This window comes from Schistocerca nitens, chromosome 3 (assembly GCF_023898315.1).
Source record: "Schistocerca nitens isolate TAMUIC-IGC-003100 chromosome 3, iqSchNite1.1, whole genome shotgun sequence".
Taxonomy (NCBI): Eukaryota; Metazoa; Arthropoda; class Insecta; order Orthoptera; family Acrididae; genus Schistocerca; species Schistocerca nitens.
The window spans coordinates 339111937-339124350 of NC_064616.1; the positions used below are offsets into that span (position 1 = coordinate 339111937).

At 43.9% G+C, this 12414-nt stretch overlaps 1 protein-coding gene across 1 annotated transcript in view; it reads left to right on the top strand.

Annotated features, from left to right (window-relative positions):
- LOC126249222 (tachykinin-like peptides receptor 86C) overlaps positions 1-12414 on the top strand; it is a 352669-nt gene that overhangs the window by 104345 nt on the left and 235910 nt on the right. The window contains exon 2 of the mRNA XM_049950877.1: positions 7975-8109. Within this exon, the coding sequence (XP_049806834.1) occupies positions 7975-8109 (135 nt within the window). The remainder of the gene's footprint in view (positions 1-7974; positions 8110-12414) is intronic.

The window sequence follows — 12414 nt, forward strand, 5'->3', positions numbered from 1 at the left end:
AGACCCGAGAAACCTTCATCAGCAGTAGAAGTCGGGAACACCTACAGTCACATAATCTTACAGCTGTGCGAATCAGACTGTTTTCGGTACCCAATAGCACTCCATAACATCTCACCAGGTGCTAGGCTCACATGACGACGCGAATGTACTATGGCACCTTTTGTCCTCCTCAGAACCTCCACGTACAGATTGAAAAACCGTGATGCTGTACGCTGAATCTGTACTCGTCTGAAAATACAGCGTGGTGCTACTCCTGCGTTCAGTGCTGTTGTTGGGAATACCACTGTTAGCCCACCTCTCCCTATATTCGCATCAAGGTAAGTGTCACGCCCTCTGATACTTCATAACTGTAGGCTGCAACAGTTGTCACCGTACCAAAGGTCTATGATGCCACGGATGCCACTACACTGTCGGTATGGTCACTTTTCTTGCTGCAAACAAACCCACCTGCTGACTGAAGGTACGTGACGTATCTGTTTCTATGAACCTGTGCAGCCGAGTGAACAATACGCCTCTCCTGTTGTGCGCTAGTCGCATGGGGCTTCTGAGATCAGGCATGGCGTGGAGTATGGTCGTTCTATACACATTGATTCCATTTTCACGAGACAATCATGAAATCCCAAAAAACGATTGCAGCAATATCGCGGAACAAATGACTGCTGTCTCCGTAGCCTGTCCCCCTGCTGTCGTAATGAGATACGTTCAAATGGTTCAAATGGCTCTGAGCACTATGGGACTTAACTTCTGAGGTCATCAGTCCCCTAGAACTTAGAACTACTTAAACCTTACTAGCCTAAGGACATCACACACATCCATGCCCGAAGCAGGATTCGAACCTGCGACCGTAGCGGTTGCGCGGTTCCAGACTGTATCGCCTAGAACCGCTCGGCCACCTCGGCCGGCAATGAGATACGTGCTGGTGAACATTTTTCCTTTTTATTTTTGGCATAATACGAGCAACTAATATTTAAGTGAGGTTTCTAAATGAGAAACCTTCTTCTTAATCATTCCTTATATGGAGAATGTAGATGCGGATACTTCTGCCTGTTTTGTGCGGTTGCGTTAAAGTGTTGGCGATTTGCATTTCGAACTATGCAGTGCACTTCATACAAATTGACGTTTGTAGTACAGGTACTGTGGATTTTCTCTCACACAAGTTCGTGAGGCAGAGTGACTCACAAGCAGTTTGATTTCTGTAGATACCTTCATTTACTATGCAACAATTTATAATAGTAACCTATGCGCACGTCAATCGGGCGCTGGGTGGTGAGCGTCGACCCACGGACTATGGTGGACGACGTGTCCCACAGTCGCTACGTCTCGCTTAGAAGGGTAGCGAGGTGATCTTATATCATGTGAAGCCCACCCCAACTTGATGCTGTAAGTAATTTGTCTACAAACGTCATACTATCTTTACCAGATTTTCTGGAAAAAGGCGTTATTAATGAGGCAGTGTAGGTATGTACAACAAGCAGGCAACAAGTTAGGAGGAGACTGTTCATTTCTCGCCCCCCCCCCCCCCCCCGTCATGTTAATGGTCAAGTTGTTTATTCAGTCCTATACTTACAGCTCGCATTTGATGAACCAGATCAAACAGCTGTTGAACTGTTTTCGTGGGTGATACCTGTTCACAAAAAAGTCACCAAATGCAAGAGAGGAAAAGGGTTAAATACTCCTACAGGCCTGTACTAAAGCTTAATTCCCGAGCGGGTGCACCCGTACAAAGAAGTGCACCACTAACCAATAAAAGTGTCTTATATTGTTGCAATGTTTTTTCACAATAGTGAGCACACAGCTAATCTTTCATTATTGCGTCAGATAAGACAGTGATAAGTTATACTGTCATACTCCTAATCGATCAACAGTAATATAAAATAAACAACGAGCCACGTGATAAACAGCGAGCTAGGTGAGAGAAATTTACAATCCATGCAAGAAGATGACCAATGTTAAAAGCTAATAGTATAATCCCACAACGAGAAATTTTTCTGTGAGATAATTACCAAGTGAATAAGTGGTTGGGTGCGGTCTGATGTAACTGTGCTGTTTAATGCTTCGAGTGGTTCATCACTGCAGGGTAACACCTGTATGCAGCCTTGAATGATATAATAAAAGTTTATTTTATTATTGTTTAATTAAACAGAGATTTAGCTTATGTAATTGTAGTTAATTTTATCGTTGTGTAACTAAACTAAAATTAAACTATGATTTTGTTAATAGATTTTTACGTTGGTAACATAAAGACAGCTATTCTTCATGTGTGTACAAAGTACACCACACGCCCACCCGTATTATAAAAAATGGCGCTCCTGATTGAAGGTTAAAGTCAGTACGTAATTATATCTTTCCACAGAATACCATTGCAGAATTGCTGCTGACATTGTTGCCTATTGACAATCTGTAAGTCGAGCCAACATTTAAGCCTAAACCAGGACTTCAGACCACACTTGTAAAGGGTGTGTGTCTTGTCTGAAAGAGTTTGTCTCGGCATGTTGAGTCAGAAGCAGCTCGATGGTAGCAGAAACTTTCATTTATTTCCCAACAGTTTATAATAGAACCGTACGTCAACCTCAGGTAAGCACCTGATGGTGAACGTCCAATCTACAGACCACAGTACACGATTTGTAGGGTAGATGCTGTCTGCACTCGCTCCATCTCAGCATGGTGCCTTGTACATTCTTATGCGACTGGCAGCTGCCTCAGCTGCTGGGCGAAGCATCTCGGCCAGATTTGACATGAAACAATGCTCGCTGTCAGATGGAAGTACCTGAGTGTGAAGGTCAGACTCGTGTATGGTTGGTAGCATCTGAAACTGGAGAGAGGAGGTTCCTGGTGTCTCAGTGGCTTAGAGGACCACTGTTCGACCCTCAGCCCATTAGTGTTGCAGCTGGTCCTCCTATGCAAGCAGTTTTGTCAGGGTGAAGATGAGCCTACACTACATTGGATGTTGGCTTTATGACTCACTGATTCAGAGCACAGCCTGGCGAGATGTCCAGTATATATATGAGCCAGGTTGGGTTTGTTGTTGTGTGGCTGCTGCAAATGTCACATATGCTGCCTGCCAATGCATCCCTGGTTACAGTAACAAATAATTGTTTCAGACCTGGCAAGTGGACTCTGACAGGTACGTGCACGGCGTGTCATAACACTGTGACCCTGTGTTGCAGCAAGTGCCCTCTTTCACCAATGAGGCATTGCGTTTGGCTCACGCTGCTAATCTAGCGTGCGCCTTCATGCTGCTCCAGTTCTAATGGAGAGCAGTGTATTAATGTGAAAGATGTCCACCACTACATTTATGAATATTGGCTTCAAGTAACAGTTCCTGCTAGTAGTAGGACAGTATTTATACTGGGCAGAAAAGCGCTTCCTTCAGCATCAACACTTCCTCATTTTCGGCTTCATATTACAGCTGGGACAACTGCTCATGTCATATTTTGCTGACATCAGCATCAGCACTATCTTATCATTCTCATCAGCACTATCTTATCATTGTGGGAAGGGTATGGAGGAGCAGCAGTAGAGTCTCCACACCTCACATCTCACACCTCACACCTTTCACCTCACACCTTTCACCTCACACCTCACACCGGCCTACAGCCCTGCTTGGCAACTACATACATAAATTATCTCAATATCCGAAAATTGTCAACTCCATTTCTATTACTGAGTTCCAAAATTTCGTTTATGGACCGGCTCACCAGTCACATTGGTCAGTTTCTTTTGGAATTATAAATCATTTGCGAAGGAGTATTTGAAAGACAAGACAGTATATATCTGTATAAATAATTAAGAGCCAACATTTTCTTATAAAATATACATAACAAATTAGGAATTCAAATTAATTCAAAATGAGTTTTACCTTAGATACTATCCTAGAAACCCTGAAAACGTGAAATAAATTAAAGGTCTCTTACCGAACGCCGATTCTCCTGTCATCAGTAGATGGATGGACTGCAGGAAACGAGTGCTCCTGCCACCATTAAATGGCTGCACTTTCTTCTTTCCTTTCAACTTAACTCCCATCGTTCTGCTATCTTTGTTTCCCTTGACCACCAGAATGCCTATGACCGTATCTGGTATCCTGGGCTACTTTTTAAACTCCAGACCTACGCCCTTCCCATCAGTTTCGTCCATCTCGTTGCTTCCTTTTTCTCCTGTCGACCCTCATATATCACTATCCACAATACCAACTCCAGTACTTTCTATCCCACAGCCAGCATGACACAAGGCTCCGTCCTTTCCCCTCTCCTCTATCTCCTGTATACTGCAGATATGCCCCAACCTCCCTCATCTGCTCATGTCCTCCAATTTGCTGATAACACCGCCTTCCTGGTCCTTTATCCTACCCTCCAATGGTCCCAATGTACCCTTTAAATCCACCTCAACCAGTTCACCACCTGGTGCAACCAGTGGCTCCTTAACATCGACTCTTCCAAGACCCAGACAATCATCATAGATTGTACTACCCTCTTCTTCCAGCTCCACGATTTTTACCATACCATTTATTGTCATCCTGTCCACCTCACCTCCTATCCTGAAATACTTTGAGCTCACCCTTGACCGCCACCTTACCTGGACTCCCCATCTCGTTATGATCCAACACAAAGCCCACAACAGTCTCTGCCTCCTGAAACTCCTGTCCGGCTGCATGTGGGGGCTGCAACCTTCCACTATCCTTCACACCTACAAATCCCTGATACATTCCATCCTTTGTTATGCCAGCGTCACCTGGATTTCCGCCCCACCCAGGTTCTATAAAACCCTCAAAATCCTCGAAGATTATGCACTCCTCCTTGCATTTCATATCCTCCTCGTGTCCCCACACAGATCCTCTATGACCTCATCCCCTTTCCACATCTTCTTCTTTTCCCTTGAACACATCTGCACCCAGTACATCATCTGCAGACTCGATCGCCCCCAACGTCTCGTGTCTCCTATCCTCACTTACCCCAGCCTGCTGCCGCGCCTTTACTGTCGTGTCCAGCCCTCTCTCCATCTCCACGCCTTCCACCCCCTATACCAATGTACCTTCCAGTGCCTACCCCTCCCAGATCATGAGCTTCGCTCTGGTATCCCCTTCTACCAACGCAAACCTCACCTTGCCCCAACCCCTCCTCAGGGCTCCCTCTCTCTTGCTTTTCCCAGCACCTGAGCGGTTTTTTCCTCACTCCTATGCCTCCTCCCTTTCCTATGCACCCCTTCCACGTCTGTGCACTCCCTCATACTTGCCTTCCCTCTCCCTTTCTAACCCCGTCTGTCTCCTGTCCCTTAGTGCGCCCCCTGACACCCTTTCTTTCCTACCCACCCCCTCCAGCCACCCTTCCCCGCTGCCCCCTCTGCTCCCATCTTTTCCCTCCTCCCAGGTCTACCCTCCCTTGGCTGGTCCCTCCTGGCAACTTTTATTCTTTGTCATGTGTGCTTTGTCTCGTGCAGTGGGTTTAAAGTGTTGTTGTTCCGATGTGTTTTAATACTGTGGCCAACTTTTGACTTTTGCCTGTGACTTCAGTCTATTTTACATGCTCTGCCTATCTCCAACTGTTTTTTTTTATCGTTACATGGACTTTTTTAAGTGTCCCACAATGAAAGTCTCCATGTAGGTGTACGTTATAACCCTCACTGTCTCCCCTTATTATGGTGCATTGTCCCCCTTTTAATCATCTTCTATGTGTATCATTTCATCTATTTATTTGTGCTGTCGCTCGACTGAAAAGCGTTGAACTGTGCCGCTGGCAGTCCTCCCCTGCCCATATGGGGCCAGGGAATGAAATTACAACAATAACAAAGAATGTGGTTAGTTTGTTTTTTGAATCATGGATAGTTCTCAATGTCACCAACAGATGGCTTCACTGTTAAGAAAACACAAGAGTCATAAATTAGTTATTTTCGACATCTAATGGCTGGATCAGGTGCTCATCACTGCTGCTGTGCTCATGATACAGCATCATCAGACAATGTCAGACATCATGTGGACAGTGGATCGTGCCCTGATCGTTCAGAACAATACTATCAACGCCCTAACTGCAATGACACACATAGAGGCATGGAGGGCGAGGTTCATTGTGCTATGACTTTAACAATCATCAACACTGTCAAGACACAGTTACAGCGAAAGCATACTGTGAATAGATATTTCAAAAACCTTCGGCCTGCTGCTGATGTGCACTAACGCTGTGATAGTAACAAAAAAAACCTCTCAGTATAACATCATACAAAACATAATAATAATTTTAGTTAATGAATCCTTACTGTAATTGCTTACAATTCTTGTGTGGAGGGAGACTGGATTGGCATTTTAAAGAAAATGTTAACGCTTACACATATAAAGCACTGTGTGCTGGTGGGCCCAATCTCGTAATAAGAATTAGTTTGTTCATACTTATTAGTTATAACGTCGTGACATCACCAGATTCTCCACCGAGCATGGGCACAGAGCCACTTGAGCACACATGTGTGCATACAGGAGCTCAGCTGTTGCCTGAACAGGCGTGTTGGATTACAAGAACATGAATCTGTGCGCACAGGCATATCAGGTTTTGATTACACCTGTTGCACGTTCGCGTGAACTACAAACCACTCTCATTCCCACGACAAGCGTGGACATAGTGCTATGTACAGATGTGTGCTCGCCATGCAGCAGAAAGTGCAGACACAGAGCTGTGCTTCACGCCGACAACAAGCGCAATTGACTGTCTAACTGGGGTGACAGGGATGAGGGGTACTTCATCTTTATTACACACATACAAGTTGCAGGAGCACAGGGATGATAGGTTCTTGATGCCAACTATGTGCACACCATTGGCCAATAGCATTACAGTGGGGGGAGGAGGGCATAGGGGCTGCACCTCTACTCTCTCTATGCGATGATGCTAATGTCATGATTGCAGGAATGGCCTGGGAGATAAAAAAGTACTGATGATGATGTCATCAGAATATAACACGATCAGTTCTCTCTACAGACAAGAAAGAGATTTTGCTGATGTCAGCGGATTCCTAGTCAGAATGCCCAGTCATATACCTCTCATACTGTGTATGCTGTGGTTGCTAATACATAAATGGCACTGGGAGGCCAACTTTGATGGGAGTGCTGTTGTGCAAGTCATTTACCAGGCAAATGGCAGGCTGCTGGCGGTGCAGCCGAATGTGCATTGGAATCGTCTGGCAGCATCTCCTGGCAGCAGTGTGAATGCAGCAGGTGGCGCATGTCTTTCAGCAACAACCGTAACTAGATATCCAGCGTTCGTGGCAACGATATTCAGAGGCCATGTGTCATGAAAGCTACCAGCAGTGTCCCTGCTCAGGCATCTCCAAGTGTAGTCTTCACTATTGAGCCTTGTAGGAGCTTTCACTCTGCTGTCTCGTAGTCAAGTCCCCCACTAGCACGACATGATTCCTAGCATTATGAAGATATCTCTCTCTAAGCATGGACACTCACTCAGTTGACCAGGTCATGTTCTTATTCTACCGAATAAGATTATTTTACGACAAAATTCTCAATTGGATTTTTGTGTACTAACCACAATTTTCGCAGCAGGAATACCACATATAGCCGCTAAGAATGTTATTCCTGGAAGATATTTCCTCACTTAGCAAGCTGCGTCTCGTCCATTAAAAGCTGACTTCTACTGTCCTGTAGTATTGTCCAGTTATGTGCCTGCAAGAAGTGCCTCTGCGCCTGCAAGCGGTCTGATTTTACTTCAGTCTGACAATATGGATTCGGGTACTCGATTGGTCGGATACTTATTTGGGTGTTAAATAGAGGCTGGGGAAAGGCCGTGTGGCGTCCTATCGCCTGTGACTCGAAACTGTACACCTGTTTGCGGCTTTGTTACCTAACCACTAGTGTCTCCATGCGGCAGGCTACCCACCCTGTCTGGTCAGTGCATAACAATGTGTTGCAGGTGTGTAGCGACTGTGCAGCTCTTACTACATCCAAAGATAATTTGGTGATTGCAGTGCGTACTGCTTCTGTTGCAGATACATGGCGATCGTGCGGCCACTGCAGCACCGCATGACCCGCCGGAGGGCGTTGCTGGCGTTGCTGGCTGTGTGGGCAGCCAGCGGCCTGCTGGCGACACCCTGCCTCATCTTCTCCACCACTAATGTCCACACGTAAGTCACATTGCTACAACATCTACTCTTAATTAGGCCGGCAGCTGTCCAGTGTAGCAAACACCAGTGAAAATAGAATCTGAGCAACTTTGTACAGAGTGTATCACATTAATAGCGAAAACAGACACGTATGCTTCCAATAACAAAAACATAAAACTCTGACTGAAGCACCCATCTAATTTCCCACAGATCTGCAGTAAACCTGCATGCTGTTTCTGATTCACCACATCAGCAACATGAATGTGTTATTAGGGATACAAGGCTATCATCCCATAGAGACTAACTTTCTTTCAAGAAAACCTTATGAACAGAACTACCTTCGAAGTCTGTGGCGGGATTTTCCAGTGTTGGTTGAGAATGTTCTTCTTGTGCTACTTTGGGGAATGTGCTACATACATGACAAAGCAGTGGCATATTTGTGATTAGCTCTTTGAGATGCTCTCTAAGTAGGACGATCCAGGGGGCACATGTTGCTCTCACACCCCTGCTCACCGCCCTCCCCCCTCCCCTTCACCTCCAGTCACCGTTTATACACGTTGTAAAATACTGCTTCCTAAGAGTTTATTACTACATTCCCATAGTAGCTATGAACGAAGGACAAATTTCCCTAAGCTGAGTATCATCATCTATGGAAAGCATAAAAGCATTCACGATTTGATCCTGCAAGAGGACTCTTGAAGGTTAAGCTTTAACGTTTGGCAGAGAATGTTCTAGTTTCTAATTAGAAATTGACAAACGACTTACATGCCCTGAAGATAAATGTACATTATGTCTCTGTGGCAAACTTACGTTAGGTTGTATCTCTTGGAACAAGGTGAAGAAACCATTTTGTCTGAGACTCGAACGTGGCTAAGCTTATTGTCATGGCAGTGAACTGTGTTGCGCGACCGCTACGGTAGAAGGTTCGAATCCTGCCTAGGGCATGGATGTGTGTGATGTCCTTATGTTAGTTAGGTTTAACTAGTTCTAAGTTCTAGGGGACTGATGACCTCAGATGTTAAGTCCCATACTGCTCAGAGCCATTTGAACCATTTTTTGAACTGTGTTGTTTCTGTGAAAACTAAAGTGCATTTGTGATTCTGTTTCCTCTCTAGCTTTTACCATTATCTCCAGAGGTTTCTAATCTGAATCAGGAAGGGGGTGGGGATTAAATGGGGACAGCAGGTGGTATTTACAACCCACTTCTTGGTCGAATCAGGAATTCTCTTAATGGAAGCAGGCTTAGTTCAGTGAAGCAGGATGAGAGATACATCAGCCGTGACTCACGAATGAAAGTTTTTGTGCCAGACAAGAATAAACTGGCCAGTTCAATGGTGGATTCTTTGGTTTGATCGAGGGGGAGACTGAGTGGAACCAAAACATACAAAACATTAGTTCACTTTATTACAATGTAGTTATGAAGATTTACTTAACTTTTTAGAACCCACTTCCACATGAATGTTCCGGGTATATATAACTGTCTCTGAATATTAAAGTATCAGTTGATAAAGCAATTTTACAAGACCCTTCGTGTGAAGTGTAGCTGACATGAAGCGACTGTACTCTCTTGTGGTTTCGTTGTGAGATTGAAATCTTTCTTTGGTACCCTGTTCGTCGGACGACACCACAAAATTGGCGCTGGCGGCCCGTGTAAAGACAATTTTATGAATTATTTCATAAAGAAGGTTAATCTTGGTTCACCAATATAATTTTCCGTTTGCTAACAATGTGGGGAATACATTGCTTAGCGAAATAGCAGCTACTGCTTAGTGTGTGGTAAGAGTAGCGCACAATTTTTGGCTAAGTGAACTGAAGGAGTGTGTGTTTATGACGAATACTAAACAAACTGATGTGACGCAATGAGGAATTATGTTCTTAACGACATTCTGTCTTCAGGAAACAAAAACATTGTTCTGTAACCAACATTGAATTATATTCTATTTACAAGAGCAAAAGCAACATAGAGTTAGTTTAGAAATACTACTAGTATCGACTGTAAATGGAAAGAAATTACTATAAAAAGAGTTTTCTGGAAGGTGGTACAAGCAAAATGTCAAGAAATATAGGGAATGTCAACATCCTAGAAACAAATGGGATAAAGAAAAGTGGCTAGCTCAGTACATTACCTAGAGAGTGCGAATATTTACAGCAGCAATGATGACGTCTTCCGCACTATCGGCAAATATAGGGATGGTGAACTGCAGAGAAAGTTTATACTAGCTGCACATATGATGTGATTCTCCACCGTATCTGGCGTTGATGACCGAGCACTGCTCTGGCTTATGAGAAAATAATATAAACGATTTATACATCGGTTGAGATCTTTCACTACATCGAGCCAAAGATCGTCCACATACAATAGCAAGGAACTGTCAGTGTGCCTTGGTAATCAACCATAAATTATGTGTGCGCATGGCGCTTCGGTCGTGTCTAGCAGGTGATATTCGTCTAGTTGCAACACCATTAGAAAACCACTGTAAGTCAGTGGTCTTATTGGAGGATAGTAAGGTTTGTTATTTTTTACTTATGTTTGGTATTAAGGTGTTCAACATTTAGGTTGTTATCATCCGTAAATAATTTCCGTGGACGAGGAAGCTGAAAAAAGAATAAAGCCTCTCTTAACCACACGTTAAAACCGCACTAGTAAGCACGGTATAAAATAATTTTCAATAAATGAGCCAGCAGTAAAGTAAAAAGGTTAAAAATTATTGTTGGCTGACCACAATTAAACCTTTGGGTTCGAAATTTCAAAAGTGATGGTCAATATTCAGAGATATGACAGGAATGATCATTCGAAAAAAAAAAAGTAAATGTGGGCTCTAAAACGCATACCTTAAGAGCTGTGAGCAGTTATTGATCTCCAATACCGTGAAACAAATCTCTTTTACTGCAAGCTCTTTGCTTTCCATGTTTTGCGAAGTTGTAGTATGGACCAAAAGAAGAAAAAATGGCCGGGGGGCATGTGCTGTAAAATGCATACCTTGAAAGTTATGAGTATTTGTTCATTATGAGAGCTGTGTTTCACAATAGCGAAGATGAACAAGTGCTCCTATCTCTTAACGTATGCATTTTAGAGCACATGCTTACTGGATATCTTTTTCTTGTTTTGGGTAATACTACCACTTTGCAAAATATGGAAAGCAACGCCTGCAGTAGAAGAGATTTGTTTCCCAGTATCGAAGATCAAGAGTTGCTCATAGCTCTGAAGATATGTGTTTTAGAGCCCCTGTTTACTTGACTTTTTTGTTTCGAATGATCATTCATGTCATATCCCTGAACATTGACCAAGACTTGGTTCAAATGGTTCAAATGGCTCTGAGCACTATGGGACTTAACATCTGTGGTCATCAGTCCCCTAGAACGTAGAACTACTTAAAGCCAACTAACCTAAGGACATCACACACATCCATGCCCGAGGCAGGATTCGAACCTGCGACCATAGTGGTCACGTGGTTCCAGACTGAAGCGCCTATAACAGCACGGCCACACCGGCCGGCTGACCAACACTTCTGAAACATCCTGTATATCTTTTGTGGTCAGGAAAGGTCTGGAAAGCTTGTAATGGAGTTGCATCTCAACTTGTCCTGAAAAACAACTATTAAGAAAAAAATTCTATATGTTGTTCATTTTCCGAGTTAATAGCAATGAAGTTACTCAATTAGGCCGTTGTGAGCGGAAATTCAAGCGGCTATGATCTACACAATGAGAGCAACTTACACTAATTGTACCTGGTGAGCCGTTTGAATTAGCGTGCACAAGGCCCTGATTGGATTATTTCGATGCTAATTAACTCAGAAATAGGTCAAGGTATCGAATTCTTTCTTAACAGTTATTTCTCGGCATAACCTTCCGTGCAAAACTCCTAAAAGCTTTTCAAACTGCTTCTCACCACCATGCGTACTGCTGACTTGCAATTTTCTGTGACTGGTTTAACGGCCACCAGAGTGACCTGTTGTTGCTCGTTTTCAGTATTGTTACTTGGCCTGGAGTATACACATATACGGGGCGTGAGCAGCGTCAGATGTTGACTGATCACTGACAATGATATGGAAAAGTCACGTACTCGTATGAGACAAAGTTATGAGCACCTCATTGAGTATAAAAGGGGCCTGATCGTGGGTTTTCATTTGGTCATGTGGAAGAATCGTGCAGCATCAAGATTCATGTGGCATTTGAATGTGACCGTAGCTCAGTGCTGGACTTCATGCGAACATAAGGGAATCAGAAGGGAGGATCGAATGAAGCACATAGTTACCACTACACATCTGTCCTCCCATCCCAGAACAAGTAATGGACTCCTTGCAACATATTGTGTCAGCCTGTACC